Raw genomic sequence first — 13,140 nt, 5'->3', positions numbered from 1 at the left:
TCTTACAATATGATTTTGACAGTTGAATTTAGATGATGAAAATCCAATGCTTCCTATCTATTTCATCTTTCTTCTTCATGAGCAAGCAACCAAAAGAAAATCTAAGGGATGGTGTATAAATTGCATCAAAATTAGGATATTAAAATCGACTTCTATCATATGAAACAACATAATTTTTTTAATAATTCAAAAGAAATATGGAGTAATTTTTTAAAGAAAAAAAAATCCATTTTGATGGTCTTTTCCATAAAAAGAAAAAAAAAATGTGATTTTTGAAAGAATCATTTACCAAATGATTATTTGGTTAAATTTTTAAAAATTTGTCATAATGAAACACTTTCGATAATTAGGTAATAATGATCTAATGATTTCTAATTCTCAATAAAAAAAATTTAGATTAGATACTCTAAAAAGTGTTTTTACAAAAAGCAATCCAAACAAGTCCTAAATTAAGATTTCACTCAACAGATTAACAAGTGTGTCAAAGACTGATAGCTTAATCAATGACTTTACATCTGATCACATGAGGAAAAGGAGAGGTAGGGGGCATGAGATTTGCCATAATTGTTGAATCCAGTTGATGTTAGGCACAGAGTCAATTACAAAAACAGTAATCCTCCATTGGAAATTACAGGCCACCAAACCAATCACAGCCCAGAGAGAGAGAGATTTTCATGGCAATGGATCTGTATTTTGGCTGGCTCTAGCTGTCAATTCGCCGAAAACATATCAATGCCTGTGTGGGAGTCCAAGTCTAGGCTTGAAGTGAACTCACCTGATTATTTCTCAGCACAGTGACAGTCCACATACTATATAACCTTCTCTTCTTTTTGTTTACTAGTAGCAGCCCTCACAAGCATTTCAGAATTCAGTGTTTTCTCTCATCTCTCACAGATGACAATGGCTTCTTGATTTGCTTTCCTGCTTCATAGCTTCATCTGAATTTCTGGTTTCTGTTCCATTTTCCTTTCATGGTTTCATAGCTTCATAATTGAATTCCCAGTACCATCTGTTGCTTTTCGTCTGAAGTTTTGATCTGGGTGTTGGTTTTTCTTCTGGGAATTCTGGGGAAAATGGCTCCAAGCTCGGTTGTACTCACAATCGAAAAGCCTAGCAACTTCTCTTTAGTGGAGATCACAGGTTCAAAGACATCCATGTTTCCCGAGAAGGAAAAGGCTGCTAGTCCCAAGCAGTTTACATGGGTTCTTCTCTTGAAAGTTCACAGAGCTCTTGCTTGCCTTTCATGGCTGGCGACTGGTGCGCGGACTGTGTTTGTTGCAGCCAAGAAGCGTTTGGCCTTATCTGAGATAAAGGAAGAAGAACCCACGAACAGGGGAAGGTTGTACAGATTCATCAGAGCTTTTGTCTTCATTTCAATAGTGGCTTTGTTCATGGAAGTCATTGCCCATTTCAAGAAATGGAATTTGAATCTGATTCAGCCATTGGAGGTCCAGGGCCTTGTGCAGTGGTCCTACATGGCTTGGCTGTCCTTCAGAGTTGATTACATTGCCCCTTTGGTTCTAATTCTTTCCAAATTCTGCATTGTCCTTTTCTTGATTCAATCTCTCGATCGGCTTTTTCTCTGTTTTGGCTGTTTCTGGATTAAGCACAAGAAGTTGAAGCCCGAGATGGATGCAGACGCCTATGACATTGAGGATGGCTCAAGTTTCCCAATGGTCCTTGTTCAGATTCCAATGTGCAATGAAAAAGAGGTAATCCCACCTTCACTCTAGATTCTTTCTGAATTTTCTTGGGATGAAGGAAAATGAAAGTGAAATTTTACAGTCTTCTGTTGCTTGATTTTGATCTGATGCATACATATTGTGTGGTATGAAGGTATATGCACAATCAATCTCTGCAGTCTGTCAGCTGGATTGGCCGAGGGAGCGCCTCCTGATTCAAGTTCTCGATGACTCAGACGATGAAAATGTACAGCTACTAATAAAAAATGAAGTCTCTTCATGGAACCAGAAAGGGGTGAACATAATCTACAGACATCGATTTGTAAGAACCGGGTACAAAGCTGGCAATCTGAAATCAGCCATGGCCTGTGACTATGTTAAAGACTACGAGTTTGTTGCCATTTTCGACGCAGACTTCCAGCCCAATCCTGATTTCCTCAAGCAAACAATCCCTCACTTTAAGGTATTAACTAGTACTGAATCTACTGATAGTGGGATTATCTTTTATTCAACTCCCTGATCTTAACCAATCTTCTGATCTGCAGGGAAATCCTGAGGTGGGTCTTGTCCAGGCTCGGTGGTCTTTTGTGAACAAGGATGAGAATCTACTCACTAGGCTCCAGAACATCAATCTGTGCTTCCATTTCGAGGTGGAACAGCAAGTCAATGGCCTTTTCCTCGAATTCTTCGGGTTCAATGGGACTGCAGGGGTGTGGAGAATTAAGGCCTTAGAGGAGTCAGGAGGATGGCTGGAGAGAACAACAGTTGAGGATATGGACATTGCCGTCCGAGCCCACTTGCATGGGTGGAAGTTCATCTTCCTCAATGATGTCAAAGTGCCCTGTGAATTACCGGAGTCCTATGAAGCTTACAAGAAGCAGCAGCATCGCTGGCATTCTGGTCCAATGCAGCTCTTCAGATTATGCCTCCCTGCTATCGTAACCTCCAAGGTTTCCTCACTTCCTCCTCCACTCATCACTGCTAACTGCTAAGTTCTCAATACAAATATATATGCAGCCATTCACTTACAGTATGTTCTTGTTCTTGCAGATGGGGATATGGAAGAAGGCCAATTTGATATTCCTGTTCTTTCTTCTAAGGAAACTAATTCTTCCCTTCTACTCATTCACACTCTTCTGTATCATACTTCCATTAACCATGTTCATACCGGAGGCCGAATTGCCTGTTTGGGTGATCTGCTACATCCCCATTTTCATGTCCCTTTTGAACATTCTCCCAGCCCCAAAATCATTCCCATTCCTAGTCCCATACCTACTATTCGAAAACACAATGTCTGTCACAAAATTCAATGCCATGGTATCAGGGCTATTTCAGCTGGGAAGCGCCTACGAATGGGTGGTGACAAAGAAGACAGGCAGGTCATCAGAATCAGACTTACTAGCCATGGCAGAGAAGGAATCAAAGTCTTCAAACCAAGAAAAGATCCAGAGGAGACTATCTGAATCTGGCCTGGAAATGCTAAGCAAAGTGAAGGAACAGAAGGCCCCTCATCTGAAGAAGAAGAAGAGAAACAGGCTCTACAGGAAGGAGCTGGCACTGGCTTTTCTTCTGCTCACTGCCTCTGCAAGAAGCCTACTGTCAGCTCACGGGGTTCACTTCTACTTCTTGCTTTTCCAGGGACTGTCTTTTCTGGTGGTGGGATTGGACCTAATTGGGGAGCAGATAAGCTGAAAATTGGAATATGTAAATTAATTTCCTAGCTTGAGCTTATGTTTTTGGTAGCTTATACTACAACTGATGGTTTGGGATTGGATTTGATTTCAGATTAGGAGTAATTTCATATTGAAACAGTACTAAAAAGGAGTTGACAGATGAAGGTTGAATTCTATTTTAAAATCTTATATATTACCAGTGTTTTGCAACAATGAGGACATCAGTAAAGAAAGCAACTTCAAATCACATGATCTTAGAAATTAGATTTTTTTTAGAATAGAAATCATTTTCAAATTCAAAAATCATGTTTTCAAAAACATATTTTTGAAAATTTGTTCTTCAACAAGTTGTTGTCCAAATTAAATTTAAGGTATTTCAATTGTTTTGTACATAAAAATATAAAGAATTTTTTTACTTTGAAAAACAGTTTGATATATTTGAGTTTCTAAATAAAATTTTGTATCTCAAAATAAATTAAGAGTTGTTTTAAAAAAACAGTTTTTAAAAATTATTTTTGAAGGGCGGAATAATTTTGGAGTGTGAGAGAAAATAATTTGACACCTTTAAAACTAAAAGAGTTCAATTTTTCTACAATTTTGAAAATTTTCTATTTAAATTTTTTATTATCTTATATTAATGAAAAATATTTGTAGTCACTTATATATTTATTCCGGTTAATTAAAACTTGATATGAATGAGAAATGGAATAAAATTAAATATAAAATAATTAAATATAAATTTTAATTTTGAAAGTTAATTTCCTTAATTATTTGAATTTGAATTAAATACTTAATAATTTTCAATAATATTTTTTCTTTTTACTTAAATTGATTTTTTTTAGTTTATCTTATTAAATATATTATCAAATAGAAAATTTTAAAAAATTTCTGAAAAATAGTTTTTCAAAACCGTTTTTAAAAACTATTCACTAATGTTTTGTAAAACAAAAATCTACTTAAAATAACTTGTTTTAAATATTTTAAAATGTGTTTTAAAAATAATTTTTATATCTAGAGCCTTATTTTTAGTTGTTATATATGTATGTATAATTATTTTTTTAAATTGTTCTAAAAATACAAGTGAAAATAACTTAAAAAATATTATTTAAAAACACCATGGGCTTGTTTGGTAAGTGTTTTTTAAAAAATATTTTTTAAAAAAAGTTTTGAAAACTGTTTTGAAACCTAAAATATTTTTAATTTATTTTTAATATTTTCAAATATGTTTTAAAAATAATTTTTATTTCTAGTGTTTTATTTTTAATCATTTTATATGTTTGAATAATTATTTTTTACAATAGTCCTCAAAAAATAAGTGAAAAAAATATAAAACAATTAAACGATGTGTTTTTCGAAAACATCCTATTTTCTGTTTTTAATGATAGAAAACAAAAAACAGTTTTTTATTATCAAACTTTTTTTTTTTGGAGAATAAAAAAACTATTCTTGAAAACACTTACCAAACATACTTCATATTTTCTGTTCTTGAAAATAGAAAATGGAAAACATTTTTTTTATTATTAAACGTATTTTCTAACTTTTTTATTTTGAAAAACAAAAAATTATTGTTGAAAATAGTTGTCCTTATACTTTATTTTTGTTTTCTAAAACTGGTCTTTTTCTCTTGCATCACTCGATCAGGCATTGGAGGTGCGAATGGGCCTCGCCCAATACTCGGCCCTAAATCGAGTTCGGGCCCAACTGGATACCTGAACGTAATCAAAACCCTAGGGTTTGAGGGTTGCTTTTGATAATATTTCACTACTTTGGGAACAGAGGGAGAAGAAACCCTAGTCTCCATAGACCAATTATCGAAGATTCGGAGAAGAAGATACAGAAAATACGCTTGAGGGTTCTATTCTCTCAGGTATGCAAATTTCTTTTCTAGTTCAATTTTTTTTTTGAAGTTCTATTTGGTTTTTGATTGGCATAATGGGGAAATGGGTCTTCTCAGTCCTTCCGAGAAGGTCTATTCTCCTACTTTTAGGTCTGTCTTCTACCTTTGCAATGATAAAAACTGGTTTTTCTTGAAGGTTAGACTGGGGATTTTATGTGATTCCAGCGTTCCTGCATAGTTTAATGTCCATTTATAAAATTTAGTTTAAATTAACGGTAGAAAATTTGAGGTTTTGATCTGTTAGGGCAGTTTGGTTAGCATCGCATGTTCAGTGTTCAAGGAATTGTCACGCTCAAGCAATTTAGTGGACTTTTCCTTTCAACTGTTGTTTATAAGCATTTTGCTCGAATAACTTGACTGGTTTTAATTCTAGTTTGAGTAGAAAAACCAAGGGTATAATTATGAATGTTCCAGGCATATAGAAATGAAGTAAAAACTGGGGAAGCTTTATATTCTTACCAAAATTGCTGGGTTTTTATGACAATCTCAGAAACTATACCGTTATCTAGTTCTATGGAATTTGCATCTTGAGAATTGGTTTTCAAGGAAAAATGCCTGTTTGTTCATATTGAAAAGCATGGTTGAAGAATATATCACACCATACCTTTGGTGTTCTCTAATTTATGATTCCAGTTATTGATTCTTTTACTTGCTGATTTCTGTTTGTTTTAGGGCATTTTTCTGGAAGTTTTGGTAACTTGTGCAAGCTTAGCTTAGCTTAGCTTGAGGGCATTGTGCAGTGATGAAATTGAAAATTTGACACTCAGAAAAGTTTTGTTGCAAAATTTGTAGAATTAGGCTTCCAGAAAAGGACAATAAAGTTACCCATAATAACACTATTAAGAGCCCGTTTTGTCTTGTAAATGTTTAGTGCTTTTAAATGTAAAAACCAGTAATGTTCCGGGGTTTGTGTTGCCTTCAGGGGACAGAGATGAGGCTTCTAACTCACAACATGCTATCCTCCAACATCAAGGGTGTGACTAATGGCTTTCCTCTGCGCATCGAAGTAGAGAAAATGGTTGAAAAGCAAGTAGACTTCAATGCTGACTTCCTTAAGAACATGTTCGCAAAAATTGAGTGGAAGGCCCTCTTTGATGCAGCCCAAACCATGGGCTACACAGATCTCCCTGCAGAGGCTGAGTCATCCATGCTTGATTCTGATGAGTTCCTGAAGAAGTTTCACCATGCCCTCCTTGAGCTCCACCTCGAAGAGGGTGCCCTAATCTGCCCTGAAACTGGCCGACGTTTTCCTGTCAACAAGGGTATCCCCAATATGCTCCTTCATGAAGATGAGGTCTGAGTGAGGTCCATTTCAATATCGCTTTTGCCGTCATCTGTCTGTTTGAAGTGAAGATTAGGAATTTTTATGAAAGGGTTTAAGAGGAAGTTACATATTAGGCTCTTTTGGCCCAAGTATTTTGTGTTAACTGTAAAAGGAAGAAATGGAGTAGCTTCTTTGCTCTAACATGGAAGATATCTCCTGACTGATTGGGTCAGAGGATGCTTGAAACAGGAAGAATATACATATATGATTTGAGGGATTTCAGGGGAGTTTTTGCTTAAGCATTGTTTCAGCTGTAGGAGAATGTGGATAATGTTCTTGAAAATGGTTTTTTGATTTTTAGAATTAAAAAATAGTTTTTAAACTTTAGAAAACACACATTTGGTAAACTTGTAATAGAAAACAGATTATCCCAATTTGTTCTGAAAATAGGTTGTTTTTTAGAACTAATTTGCGTTGTTTTTAGTCTTTTTCTTAAAAGTATTATGAGTAATAATAGAAAAAATAGAAAATAATTTTAAAAAATATTGTATATAAATTTATAATAGAGTAAATAGAAAAGACTGTTTTTAATATTTGAATTTGAGCAAAATTTGATTCCAAAAATAAATTAAGACATTTTTTTAAGAATTATTATTTTAGAAATGTACTTAAAAATTAAGGATTTGTTAGGTAATCATTTTTTAAAACAGTTTTCTATTATTTGAAACAATAAAATAAGAAAATACATTTGACAAATAGAAAATATTTTTCTATCCTTAGAAAATGTTTTATTCTTAAAAATGGAAAACAAGTTTTTAAAGAAAATCTTTTAATTATTTTTTCTTAATTTTTAAGGATTATTTTAAAAAATAATTATGGAGAATAATTAAATATAATGCTTTACATATAAAAGTTATTTTTAAAACATATTTAATAAAAAATATGTTAAAAATATATTAGGTCAAAAAGTGTTGTTAAATGTTTTATAGAATAGATATTGGAAATATGAAAAATTTTAAACTTATTTTCTATATTTTTAATTCTCCTAGTATTTGTGTAATTATTTTTAAAAATAATTATAAGATATTATATAAAAACATAATGTTTTCTATTTTTTTGTTACAAACATGTTTTTCTGATTTTTTTTGTTCTGAAAAATAAAAACATGTTTAAAACAACAATTATCAAACAAATTCTAATTTTTCAAAATTGTTATTAAAAATTATTTTTTAGGAATTATTTTTGACACTCTTTTTTGGGAATTATTAAAAATTGTTATTAAAACCATCATGTTGACTGTATTTTTCATTTCAAAAAGATTCAATAAAATTTTCTAGTACAATTTATAATTAATTAATTAAATTATTTTAATATACAAATATTACCCATAAAGATTCTAGCTTTGGAGAAACGGTGTCGTTGCACGGACGAAGGGTTCGTCTTTTTGCCTGCCCGCTTCTACTCCTACACTACCTGAAGAGAAAGTCCCGTCCGCGCCTTCGTTTTCAGGTGAAAGGCATTTTCCAGTGTTTTTATTTTCTATTATTTATTTATTTATTTTTATATGCTAACCCTTGTTTGGGTTCTGAGAGAATTGTGGAAAGTAGAAGACAAAATTTTCGAATATGATATTGTTCTATGCTTTTTTCCGTTTCCAGTCATTGGGGAACTACCCCAACTATGTCAAATAGTTCTGCAAACCTCAATTAAGCGGGGTTTTAACGGGTAACGGAAAGTTTTTTTTTTTTTTGGGTACTGTTTTCATTTCCTATAATTTCTCGGGAAACAAACGGAGTATAAGGACAGTTCGCATCTAGTAATGGCTTCGCAGGAATTTCTGGTATTTGGGTTTTTGGGTGTACACGCATACTTGATTTTTTTTCTCTAATTGATTCTTGAATTGAATAATGTAGGAATGAGAACATACATATTTTTCCTAGTTAATTAAGAAAATTTGGAAATTTTCAGGTGTCATGAACTTTAAATTCCTTATCTTGAGGAGTTGGTCAATTCCAATAAAGTCATCTCGCTGTTATATTGCTAATATGATCTGTTCTGATTAATACTTCAACTCTACTATGATGTCACTTCTTGAAACTCAGTTTCCATGTAAACAGTTGAAGAGAAGTAGAATAAGATGGTCTCATGCGCTACAGTGCCTTTACCTTTGAGTAGATGTTTTCCATTTTCTGTTGTTGCAACTACCGCTGCTACACCGACCAAGCTCTTCACGGAATTTAGTACTCCAAGGAGGAATCACTTTTGTTTTCCTCATGTTGTGGAACGCTTGAAAGTAAGGATTTGTGCGGTTGACCGAAACCGGGTTTCTTCCTTGCAACCCCGCACAAGAGCTTGGGAAGATCCTGATGATGGAAGTGGAAGCGAATATGATGATGAAGATGAGGAAATGGAAGAATATGATTTGGATTTTGAAAGTGATTGGGAAGAAGAAAAGGATGCTTCCTCTACAGTTACTGGCGTCAATAAATCCACAGCAAGGAAGTATGAGGCTGATCTTGTGAAAGGTTCTTAGCCCTTTTTACCTTTTTTTTCCCTTTCAAAAGTGATTTCATTCTTTTCATTTTTTTTTGTTTTGGTTGAATTAGATTTTTGAAGTGGAAAGTAGCTTAAAATTATAAGGGTTGAGAATAAAGGAATAGTTTTCTCTTAATAATTTTGCATTTGTATAACTGATCATTAACAGAGTTCAGACAATCTGTTATTGGAACATTGTTTATTTGGTGTTGGCTGTTTGTGTATTTTATCTTTGATCAGCATTACGTTGACTTGAACGGAATTGTTACAAAGACAATGACAAAAATTTTTAGCATCCCCAACACCACATCTGTGCATTAAAGAAGGAAAGAAAAAGAAAATGGAAGAAAGAAAGAAAAAAGAAAAAAGAATAGAAATTAGGTTGCGTGGAATTGGGTCTTTGTTATTTGAACTGGAGGGGACAATTCTAATTCCACTGCATAATTGCATTCAAACCAAATGAATTTGAAATTGAATTTAGACTCCATAAACACCAAATCAAGAAACCAATGCTCGTATTGAAATTAAGATGTTCTAATTTGACAATTGCAATTCCAAGTCAAATCCAATTCTATGCAACCTGAGTGCAGCTGCAAAGTATTTCTACCTTTCCTATCCCCTCTGACTATCCTGAAATATATTTCAACAACCAAACTCTCCTTTCTGAACTCCCTAATTCACTCTACCATCAAACTTTTCTGGAAAACCTGCTGATGGAATAAGAGAGTTAATCTGATTTTAAGTTCATTCTCAGGTGATATTGATGGAACCCTATGATGAGACTATTGATTGTTATTCATTAGAGTTTTGATGCTTGGTTTATAGGAGAATAATACAAAGGTTTTATCTCTATTTGTTTTCTTCTCCTCCTGTGATGCCTATTTGTGAAAATAAGTGAAATATTCACTCTTCATTTGTCCTTGCATGATGATAAGTTAATCAGTGACTGAGAAACTAAGCATCCTATACAAAATTGTGAGAGAACATTAGTGAAAAATGTGGAATTGATTGATAATAATATGCAGCATTTTAGTTTAAATACTAATGCAATTGACTTTATGAATGTGAAAGTTCAGCTTCCATTTTCCCTTTTCTTGGATGCATGTGCAAAATGAAATTGAAGACCTTATTGCTTTAGTGGAAAAAAATATGTGGTATACCAAATGTCAATTTGTTTAATGCGCTTGGTCAAGTCCATGCCGTTAATGTGCGTATGAAAAACGAAGATGTAAACTTATAACTTATTCTTTTATTTTTTGGTCAATTATTCATGCATTTTTTCTGCCTTATTCACTTAAATATTTGCATTATTTTTAATTAGAATAATTAATAATAAATTTAGTTCTGGTGAAATTCCATGGTTGCTTATATTTTGAGCTTGTGGTGCATCATGTGAAATTTTCCTTGTTTTTATAGTCCAGAACTCCTTCATGACAGTCTTAGTTTTGTGATTCCAATACACATGTATGAAATTGCATTATCTTGGCTCATGGGAATGATCAAACAACAGCACTAACATTCAATAATTTATACAGAGGTTGTACAGCTATTGGGGCCAGAAGAAAGACAGATTTTGCAACAGAATGATGCTCCTAACCTTGAAAAAATATCAACCGTAAGTTTTCAGAACATTGAACATTTCTATTTATGTTAGTTTTTCACTTTCTTTCATGACTATCACATTTATCATTTCTACTTTCTACTTGCTAGAGCATTTTAGCTGTGATGATGAGAATGCATATTCATTTGTTTGTTGTCTGGAAGACTGATTTTTATCCTTTAAACTTGGTTTCTCAGGCAAAATGGAGCCCACTCCATACTCTTGCACTATCAGGGCAGATACATTCCATGGACAAGCTTCTTGCAAATGGGCTTGATATTGATAATGTTGATAAGGTATGTCCATGTCTTTAATATTCTATGTGGGGTTCTCTTTTACCTTAAGCAACATAAGTAAGTTTGATTTGGTGGAACAGGATGGTCTCACTGCTCTTCATAGGGCAATTATTGGTAAAAAGGAGGCTGTCATTAGTCATCTTTTAAGAAAAGGTGCAAATCCTCATGTCAGAGATCGGGTAAGGATAACTTTATTCTTAGCACAAATCTGTTCTTCTCTCCTTTTTTATTTAGCTTATTAACCATGGGTTTTATGTTCATCTGCATTACAGGATGGTGCTACTCCGCTCCATTATGCTGTTCAAGTTGGTGCTATGCAGACTGTGAAATTATTGATCAAGTACAACGTCGACATTAATGCGGCAGATAATGTGAGATCACAATTTAATTGCTCCCCATCCAAGTTGTTCAACTTTTGTTCCATTCCATATTTAGAACATATTGTTACAGGAAGGGTGGACTCCATTGCACATTGCCATACAAAGTAGAAATCGAATTATAGCAAAACGTTTGTTAGTCAATGGTGCGGATAAGACCAGAAGAAATCAGGTAAAATTGGGAAACTACACTTCACTGCCAAATTATTTTCATGAAGATGTCATACTTCATTAGCTTTCATTTTATGATGATCTGTGTGACTTGTTATCTTCTATGCCTTGAGGGTCTGCATGTCGATTTTTTTCTCATTGAGTCTTCAAAGTTCCACGAGTTCTTTGAATTCATTTATGTAGAGCTACTCCCTTAATGTGGGGTTCACCCTTTATCCAAATCACGGTTATAGTGACAAATTTGGTTTTCTGGAATAATTTGGGATAATACATGAAAATAAAAGTGGAAAATATCACTAACAACTGAGTTCAGCAAGAATTTAAGACTACTTAAAAAAATATTGAACTATGTTACGAAATTAGTTATTGTTGCAAAGATTGTGATAATGTTGGATGTATATGTGCCAGACGCAGCCCATTTTCTGATCAAACTGTTTCCAAGTTGTCAAGGATTGGTTCCCTTACATTCTTCTCTTTTTCTTTTTTAAATAACAACAGTTATAAGAAGAACATAGAAAAGTATATATGCCGACCATACACATCCTTTTGCTATTATTCTTTATATAATTGCTCTAGAGTTAGCTGATACTATTTCACTGACTTCTTATAATGAACACGTACTTGTACTGAAGGAATGAGAAAGACGAAGACAAGAGTTTTCTCCTTTATGCTTTCAGAAAAGATGAATGTAACGTTGTTCATTTATCGTTTCAGGATGGGAAAACACCTCTCGATCTAAGCTTATGTTATGGAAAAGACTTCAAGTCTTATGAACTTGCCAAGTTACTGAAGCTTGTACCAGCCAATAGAGATCTTTGACAGACAGTTCCCACTCTACAAGTTTTTGCCATTGCAGTTTACTGGGTGAGAGCCCTCCTTGATAATGAAGTCATTATGATTAACCTCTGATTCATGGCATCTTTCGGCCTCTTTCTGATGTGAACAACCCTCTGGAGATGGGCAATATATATTCTGGTATCATTACCAGGAGAAGCATGCTGGGGTTGCTGTCAATGTGAAATGTATCGGGTTTTTTCAATGCATTGTACAAATTAAATGTCTTTTAAGCTGGGAATGCACAGGTTAGAGATTCAGTGGTTGTAATTCTAGTTGGAAATTGCATGCAAGGGATGATTGTGATTTTTGGATGTGCCAAACTCAGTGTAACAGACTAGGTCACGGCATTTTGCAAAAGGAAAGAAGAAACGGTGAAACTGAGAATTCCTCCGTTTTCGGAAATACTGCATAAAGGTTCTTTGATTTTGCTGCTATATTAATATTAAATTAAAAGAAGGGAAAGAAAAATGCAGTGATTTCAGCAGCGTAAAAATATATGTGAAAGTGCTAAGATCATATTTGGTAACTGATTTTAAAAACAGATTTGAAAACAATTTTTAAAAATTATTATCTAATGTTTTGTAGAACAAAGATTTGTTGAGGATAACTTGTTTTTCTTATTTTTATATTCAATGTTTTATTTTTAATCCTTCTATATATTTGTCTAATTGTTTTTTAAAATAGTTTTTAAAAAATAAGTAAAAAAAAATAAAAAAAAATCTATAAACACATTGTTTTTTGTTTTAAGCTAAATTTTGGTTGTCAAATATGTGGTTTTTTTTTTAGATAACAAAAAATTGTTCTAAAA

At 33.3% G+C, this 13,140-nt stretch overlaps 3 protein-coding genes across 4 annotated transcripts; all 3 read left to right on the top strand.

The window, feature by feature from the left end:
• The first annotated feature begins 617 nt into the window (after positions 1 to 617).
• On the top strand, positions 618 to 3,531 carry LOC117929645 (xyloglucan glycosyltransferase 4). Its single transcript, XM_034850001.1, has 4 exons — positions 618 to 1,712; positions 1,837 to 2,145; positions 2,228 to 2,632; positions 2,733 to 3,531. The coding sequence occupies exons 1-4, from the start codon at positions 1,074 to 1,076 to the stop codon at positions 3,372 to 3,374; spliced, it is 1,995 nt and encodes a 664-aa protein (XP_034705892.1). The 5' UTR covers positions 618 to 1,073; the 3' UTR covers positions 3,375 to 3,531.
• Positions 3,532 to 5,113: 1,582 nt separating this feature from the next.
• On the top strand, positions 5,114 to 6,815 carry LOC117929703 (multifunctional methyltransferase subunit TRM112 homolog A-like). Its single transcript, XM_034850083.1, has 2 exons — positions 5,114 to 5,222; positions 6,175 to 6,815. The coding sequence occupies exon 2, from the start codon at positions 6,184 to 6,186 to the stop codon at positions 6,550 to 6,552; it is 369 nt and encodes a 122-aa protein (XP_034705974.1). The 5' UTR covers positions 5,114 to 5,222; positions 6,175 to 6,183; the 3' UTR covers positions 6,553 to 6,815.
• Positions 6,816 to 7,924: 1,109 nt separating this feature from the next.
• LOC117929661 (ankyrin repeat domain-containing protein EMB506, chloroplastic-like) lies at positions 7,925 to 12,734 on the top strand. Of its 2 annotated transcripts, none has more exons than XM_034850019.1 (8): positions 7,925 to 8,025; positions 8,634 to 9,041; positions 10,587 to 10,666; positions 10,849 to 10,947; positions 11,028 to 11,126; positions 11,220 to 11,318; positions 11,398 to 11,496; positions 12,210 to 12,734. In XM_034850019.1, exons 2-8 carry the CDS (start codon positions 8,654 to 8,656, stop codon positions 12,312 to 12,314), a joined length of 969 nt encoding a protein of 322 aa, XP_034705910.1. In that variant the 5' UTR covers positions 7,925 to 8,025; positions 8,634 to 8,653; the 3' UTR covers positions 12,315 to 12,734. The 2 variants fall into 2 exon arrangements, with proteins under 2 accessions (XP_034705910.1, XP_034705911.1); XM_034850020.1 differs by lacking the exon at positions 7,925 to 8,025 and adding an exon at positions 8,109 to 8,241.
• Positions 12,735 to 13,140: the final 406 nt, after the last annotated feature.

This window comes from Vitis riparia, chromosome 14 (genome assembly GCF_004353265.1).
Source record: "Vitis riparia cultivar Riparia Gloire de Montpellier isolate 1030 chromosome 14, EGFV_Vit.rip_1.0, whole genome shotgun sequence".
Lineage (NCBI taxonomy): Eukaryota > Viridiplantae > Streptophyta > Magnoliopsida > Vitales > Vitaceae > Vitis > Vitis riparia.
The sequence above is the reverse complement of the archived record's forward strand: the minus strand, read 5'-3'. Positions and strand labels throughout refer to the sequence as shown.

Bases quoted from the DNA above. Each gene is read 5' to 3' on its own strand.
- LOC117929661 (XM_034850019.1), top strand. From the start codon at position 8,654: ATGGTCTCATGCGCTACAGTGCCTTTACCTTTGAGTAGATGTTTTCCA. The intron at 11,319-11,397 runs GTGAGATCACAA...ATATTGTTACAG, and splicing joins ACATTAATGCGGCAGATAAT to GAAGGGTGGACTCCATTGCA. The intron at 11,497-12,209 runs GTAAAATTGGGA...TTATCGTTTCAG, and splicing joins ATAAGACCAGAAGAAATCAG to GATGGGAAAACACCTCTCGA.
- LOC117929703 (XM_034850083.1), top strand. From the start codon at position 6,184: ATGAGGCTTCTAACTCACAACATGCTATCCTCCAACATCAAGGGTGTG.
- LOC117929645 (XM_034850001.1), top strand. From the start codon at position 1,074: ATGGCTCCAAGCTCGGTTGTACTCACAATCGAAAAGCCTAGCAACTTC. The intron at 1,713-1,836 runs GTAATCCCACCT...TGTGGTATGAAG, and splicing joins CAATGTGCAATGAAAAAGAG to GTATATGCACAATCAATCTC. The intron at 2,146-2,227 runs GTATTAACTAGT...TCTGATCTGCAG, and splicing joins AAACAATCCCTCACTTTAAG to GGAAATCCTGAGGTGGGTCT.